The sequence below is a fragment of the Vollenhovia emeryi genome, unplaced genomic scaffold (assembly GCF_000949405.1).
Source record: "Vollenhovia emeryi isolate VEMERY1.0 unplaced genomic scaffold, V.emery_V1.0 DF939284.1, whole genome shotgun sequence".
NCBI classification, from domain to species: Eukaryota; Metazoa; Arthropoda; class Insecta; order Hymenoptera; family Formicidae; genus Vollenhovia; species Vollenhovia emeryi.
The window spans coordinates 137052-144268 of record NW_011967082.1 but is presented as its reverse complement, the minus strand read 5'-3'; the positions used below and the strand labels follow the sequence as shown (position 1 = coordinate 144268).

Sequence of the window (7217 nt, the reverse complement as noted above, 5' to 3'; positions counted from 1 at the left end):
AAGATATGAATTTCTTGTTCTAAATTAATTGTTAATAAAATTCAAATTACGTCTTTGTTTTTGGAAAGCTATATTTTTATTTATTTACAAATTAAATTAATAATATAGCTTTAATAATTAATTAAAAATATAGCTTTCCAAAAACAAAAACGTAATTTGGATTTTATTAACAATAAATTTAGAACAAGAAATTCATATCTTGTGCCGAAATGCATTTGTTAAAGTCAAACGTTTGGGCTCCAAGATGGCGGACGAGTCAGCTCCCCTTTATCTAGTAGCTCTAGGAACAGGGAATAGAATTTCTGACGCGCTGGATTGGTTGGAAGAAAATTTCCGACGAATCCAACGCGTCAAAATTTCTATTCCCTATTCCTATTGCCTGGCAGGCTGGCATTGTGTGATAGGCTTGACCCTCGGTGGAAACGTAGTCTCCGATTTTACCCACAGAGCTCATCCCCAAAAAACAAAATCCCTACTGAAAACGAAGAAAGCCCCAAGTTTGGGGGGGAAACAAAATCTCCAGACTCGACCACCCTGTCGCGCCACGAAGCTGACACGTCACTGACCGCGGACCAATCGCGCGCGGCCGAAATTGCGCCAATGGCCGATCGCCGACGGGGCGCACGTGCGGCGCGGGTTCGCGCGCGGGCAACAACTCGACGGCGCGCGGCGGCTCCGACCGAGACCCCGGTCCGGTCCGTCGGTCAGTCGAAATGAAGATGGCCGCCGAGGTGAGGTGGCTCCTCGTTTTTCTCGTGTCGTGCGGCGTGTCGTCGTGCCGCGGCGAGGCGCCGCATCGGAAATTCGAGTACAAGTACTCGTTCAAGCCACCGTACCTCGCGCAGAAGGACGGTAGCGTACCGTTCTGGGAGTACGGCGGAAGTGAGTACCCGGGTCCCCCCCCGTAAGGGATGGACGTATCTAACCTAAACCGCGACACCTGTCGCGCGCCGACATCGCGCGCCTCCGCGGCCGCCTTCCGTATGTTACCCCGGCGACGCCGATCTCGTTGACGCGGCGGGAGAGCCCGCGGTTTCCTCGCGTCCCACGGCGTGCACCGTCCCGGTCTCCGTCCCGGCGACGCCGCCACGTAATCTCCCACAGCGCCGCACCGTCTCCAGCGCGATCAAAACACTGATGACGTGTGTACACGTTTCTCGCACGCTACACGCTGCTGGAGCAACGTAACGAACGCCGACCGGATTACCGCGTGCGAAACCGACAATCTTGTAACCGATGCGTTATAATTGGAGGTTCCCGAGAATTGCCGTTAATGTCTAGTGATTATTTTTGTAATAATAGTTTAGGACGCGATAATGGACATTGTAGAGTGAGAGAAACATATTTATTTGAGGAAAATAATAGAGAAGCGTGATTGGAGTATGGAAAAAGATTCTCTTTCGTATGAAAGTATCTGGCGAAGATACTTTCCAAAGAAATATTCAGTAGCAATGCTGTTTTATGTTGACTTTAATTAAACATATGTTTTACTTGTCTCTTGCCGAAGTAACAGTCTTAATATTCCCTCCCGTATGATTTCAAATATATTTGATTAGAGTATCGATGTAATTTATGCACCTTCTTTTAAAAACATGCATTTACGTTTTAAATTGCAGATGCCATTGCTAGTTCAGAAAATGTTAGAGTAGCACCGTCGCTTAGAAGTCAAAAAGGTTTGTACAAATATTACACATATGTTGGTACTGAAAACTTGTCTCAGGAGTAAATTTGAAAATAATTTTTGCAAGGAAGTTTGGAGCGTGTAAACTATTGAATTTTCATGTTGCATTGTTAAGTTAATCTTACGAGAGTTGTGCGAAAATATCGTTTTAGGTGCAATATGGGTGAAACAGCCAACGAGTTTCGACTGGTGGGAGGTAGAATTAGTATTCCGAATAAGCGGACGTGGAAGGATAGGGGCGGATGGTTTGGCATTCTGGTACACGAACAGCAAAGGATCCTACAACGGCACGGTTTTCGGCAGCTCGGATCTTTGGACGGGCCTGGGAGTCATGTTCGACTCGTTCGATAACGACAATAAGCACAATAATCCGTACATCATGGCGGTTGTCAATGACGGCACAAAGGTCTTCGATCATGTGAAGTAAATCACGTTGCTTAACAATTCGCGTGTGACTTGCGCGTTTGAATCAGTATATAATTCGTTTGTTTTCCCTCGTTCTGAAATAGTGACGGCTCTACGCAGCAATTGGCGGGCTGTTTGCGTGACTTCCGCAACAAACCTTTTGCCACGCGAGCGCGGATAGAGTATTACATGAATACCTTAACCGTGAGTATACTGGGGAATTGTCTAGTAGCCTTTATCTCGACATCTCTATTGATTGGCCTGTCCCGTTCAAGCTGCTGTTCCATAACGGTATGACGAACAACGAGCAAGATTACGATATCTGCTTCCGAGTTGACAACGTTGTGTTACCGAAACATGGATATTTTGGAATTTCCGCTGCTACCGGTATGCACGTAAATGTTATACATTGGTGTGCATCACAGGCATAATTTTTACCGTGCGTTTTTATGCATTCCTGACTACTCAGGTGGCCTGGCTGATGACCATGACATCTTATATTTCCTTACTACCTCTCTGTATCCTCCCGGACAGCTACCAGTGGATGGGAGTAAAGTTCCTACAGAGGAACAAGCCAAACTACAGCAGGAATACTTAGACTACCAAAAGAAGCTCGATGAACAAAAAGAGGAATATCGCAAGTAAGAAAGATGCAATGCGTCTTCACAGTACTTTTTCGATACAAGCCTCAATATCGGTACGTTGTTCTGACAGGGAGCATCCAGAGCTTCAGCAGAAAGAATTTGAAGAATACTATGAATCGGAGAATCAAAGGGAATTACGACAGATATTTACTGGGCAAAGTCAGATGTTTGAGGGATTGCGTGAACTTCACAAAAAATTAGATGAGGTTATTGGAAGACAAGAGAGAACCTTGGGTTTAATATCTCAGATCGGACAAGGAGGTAAATTGCTCGTTACGGTATTATCATTTACATCGAAGCGACACTATATATCTTTCAATTCAATCTGAATGCACGATTAGGTGTACAAGTTGCGGGTCAGCCAGGGCAACAGCCGGTGCTGATCGACACTATACGTCGGCAAGAAGTCGACGCTGTGCTGAGTAATCAAAATATCATATTAAATATGGCCAGGGAAATTAAATCCTTCGTTGGAGATGTTCATTCCAAGACGGAATCAATTCTTAACAATCAAGCGCGCGCTCCAACTGCACAGGTTTATATCATTTCGTGTGCGATCTGTAAGAGCGAGAGTCAGTTTTCGCAAAACTTTTCTGACATCGATAAATAAAATCTTGTAGGTGCAGCCGATGGGTTACGATTATCAGTCGTTTATGACGGAGATGCGAGATGGACTTAACACGTTAAAGAAGGATATGAAGATCACAGGAAACACAGATTGTCCTAATTGTTTAACAACTGGCATATTCTTGCTATTCATCGTGGTGCAGATGCTAATACTATTGGTGTACAGTTTTTATCGGTAATTATACGCAGTAGTCGGTAATCGTTCACGCACAACAAGAAAGATACGTAATGCCAAGTTTGTTTTTTCTACTCTACAGAGACAATAAGGAGGCACAGATGAAGAAACTCTACTGATGTACGTCGCTTACATCGACGAATTTATACAATGCATTCTCGTTTGTATTCTAATTCGATATTTTTATTACTCGTTATTCGTATCCGCGAGGTATACGTGTCTCTCGACATTTGTATAATAAATCCTTGGTCTGATAGATCGACGTGAAAGCATCCGTCGGATATCGCCTCACGATGACACAAGGACATCTCTCAGCGAAATAACTCGCTCATTTTAAATAATGTTTTAAATATCCAAATCCGGCAGCCATCTCCATCACGGTACATTGTGTATTACGTTGCGCAATCTATGTTACAGTTGTCGTATATTGACAAAACGTGAGCGTGAGGTTTAGACGATGATTTAAGTTAAAGTTTACTCACGGATTAGTTGACCTGGAATTGGGAGTTATTAAAGATGTCTCACGATCTTTTTTCATGTATCGTTATATGTATAATATATAGTTTTTTACTCGTCAGTCGTCGCAAACATATTTATCGTTACGCACACGTTTTTTTTGTGAATTTTTCCATTTACGATCGTTGTATTAGTGATAATTGCAACGGCAATGCGGCTTTCCGTGTAAATTTTTGTATGATATTTTGTATCACGCATTTAGTACATGAATATACAATTACTTTATTCGTAAGAATTGTCACTCTTTCGTCACGCATCGAGGTCGTCGGCATTCCGCTGTGAACTGCGGCGTTGGCGCACGAAGAGATAATTATCACATGATGCGTCTTACAACCGTTATGTAATAGTGACGATTTTCAATGTCACTCAGCATTCCATTGGAGACTACTGTAGTTCGGAGTAACGTGCGTTTGTGTACTACAGCCTATCCTGTTGTGTAAACATGATTGTGTGCAGTGAGATAGCGTTTTTTGGAACACGATAAAAGACTCCCAGTAGAATGTGTGTACGTGTGTAAAGTGCATGTAGAGCTGCGATAGCGAACGGGAGCGAGGTGGAAAGATTTCGAAGTTCATTATTTCCCCGCATCATTGCATTTGTAAAAGTTTATTGAATATTGTAGTCATACGAGAAAATATATCTGACAAAAAAATACAAAGAGGGTGGAAACCGAGAGAAACACGGATTAGTTAATGTTACGTGAATTTTTCTGCTCTTATACAGATTCAATCCGATCTTATGCCACAATTCTTTATTTAAATGCTCTTTGATTCATTATAATGCAACGTTCCGTAGTGATTTAAAAACTACGAGGATCATATTTTGCGCGGATCTCTCGTGGCGACGCATGCGCAATTATTCTGTCGTCGATTTTAAATGCGTATTACTATCGATACATCTCGAAATACATGGCTGTCATGGTCCAGTTTTACATGATCCTCGAACACGATACGTGGACATTGAAAACATGGACATGAACTACGTAGTCAATGTCCACGTTTGGGCTAACAATAAGCGGATAACGCAGATGTACACGTTTTGGTTGTGTTCCGTACTGTGTGCATGAATCGATTAAAACAGTTATTAATTTATCGTTATGTGAGCGAACAGACCAAATTGTAGAAGTTCTCCACAACCCCCGCCGAATTCTTCTCGGCGGTCCTCGTTTCTTTGCAATAATTGTGTTTTTATATTCTTGTCATTAATTTTTTTTAAACATTAATATGCATACAATAATTACCTTATAAAATTAAAAATATAATATCTGTACAATACAATATTTCTCTCGATATTGCATATGAAATATTTGGTATGCATACAATAACATGAAATATAAAATATATACGTCTTGCATGTTTGGGATAAAAAATATCCCGACTGTATTTATTAAAGTAAATCAAATCTACAACAATTTTAAAAAACTTTCGTCTTATTATATGCATCCGATTGCATATTCAATATTACATTTTTCGAATTTCTACAACTAATGTGTAAAGTTTAAAAAAATACAAAAAATTGCAATGTAACGTTTCTAATAATTACTTTAGTGTAATTAATACATTTTATTAAAAATATATTAACTCGTAGTTTTTTCCAAGTATATTTTATAATAAATATGTTTTATTAAAAGTATTTTATTAAAAATAATTGCAAATATAATTCTATTTAATGGTAATATGTTGTAGTTATAATTTTATTTATCTTTTTAATTATCGAGTTATATTCTCCTATCCCTGCCTACCTGAATCCCTACCTACCCGTATTCCGCTAGTTCTATTCATTTTCCTATCCGCGTTTCAACTTTTTGTTAATAAACTTACAAGTCCTTTAAAATCGCGACGCGATTTATAAGAGATCCAATTTGGGATTATACGCGCGCAACTAGGATTTAATAGGGGTCTTTTTAATCTCGTACATATACGAGAATATGTAAAGAAGATAAGAATATAACCCACCCGAATTTTGACAAGTAAGAAGAAATCAACTTATTTCGTACATTAGCTTATGTACATACTCCATCGTTGGGCCAGATTGGACATACCTTTCGTTGCTCCTGGCCATACAGTCTGGTCATTTTGACCAGAGATCAGGACGAAAGAAAACTCCTTCCATAGTCGGTTTATTCTCGTCACCGACAGATATTTCGTACGGTTCGAACTGTATGCGAGCATCGATCGTATCGACATGCACGGCCACGAGAAGTTAATTAAAGAAGAAAATTAATTTAAAAATTGTGCCGTATAAAACTAATCAAATCGATTTTTACTTCCGTTATTTATTCGAGAATAGATAATGACTCTCTTCGTGACTCAATGTTTAAATTCAAAATTCAAGTATACATATACATATGTATATAGAAAAAACAATTTACTTCGCGTTATATTTATTTCATTCCGCGACAAATTAAAATTTATAATTCGAATGAAATTAAACAATTAATAATTTCTTGAAAAATTTTTGAAACACTGATCGCGAAGACCGACCGCGAAAATATGAAGATGCGTGCAACTACGCATGTATTCATGCAAGATACGCATACAAAATAAATTACGTGAGACCCAGAGAAAAGAGACTATCCGTACGATAAATAGACCGACAATTAAATATTTCAGTTAATTAATAATCTCAAATAATGTATGAAAATAATATTAAGTTTCAGCATTCTCGATAAAATATTAGGATCTCACGTCATATTATTTTATACATAAATTTGTTAATAGAAAATGGATAGACTATACAAGAGATTAGTTCGACGAATACTTCAATAATATTCGTCATATTTTCCATGAAAATATGTGATGTGCTGCAACGGGGCATCCGACCCTCCACAGCGAAAATCGCGATCACTCTTTCGGTAGATGAAATATATTTAAATAACTACGAAATTATGTTGTAAAATCTATCCACTTTAGGCAACGGATCTACGAGATATACTAATCTACGATCTACAATACAATCTACGAAATGTAGATTCGTTGCCTCAATGATCAAAAAGTTTCTGACTTACCACTCGACGCGCAGCAGCGGAGTGAGCTACGCTGATTCTGTAACAAATATAGAATTCGTTAAAGCAGTGTTCAATGTAAAAACTAATATTACAAAATATAAGTAAAACGACTAAGAAATAAACTGAAAGAAAGATTACTTAATTCCCAGAAAACATTTGGCG

The 7217-nt window shown here is 39.3% G+C and overlaps 1 protein-coding gene across 1 annotated transcript; it reads left to right on the top strand.

Moving 5' to 3' along the window:
• Nucleotides 1-673: 673 nt before the first annotated feature.
• LOC105559226 (protein ERGIC-53) lies at nucleotides 674-4727 on the top strand. The gene is made up of 10 exons (XM_012007353.1): nucleotides 674-882; nucleotides 1617-1673; nucleotides 1834-2104; nucleotides 2191-2290; nucleotides 2362-2473; nucleotides 2556-2727; nucleotides 2801-2991; nucleotides 3072-3265; nucleotides 3351-3532; nucleotides 3615-4727. The coding sequence occupies exons 1-10, from the start codon at nucleotides 714-716 to the stop codon at nucleotides 3649-3651; spliced, it is 1485 nt and encodes a 494-aa protein (XP_011862743.1). The 5' UTR covers nucleotides 674-713; the 3' UTR covers nucleotides 3652-4727.
• The last annotated feature ends 2490 nt before the right edge of the window (nucleotides 4728-7217 follow it).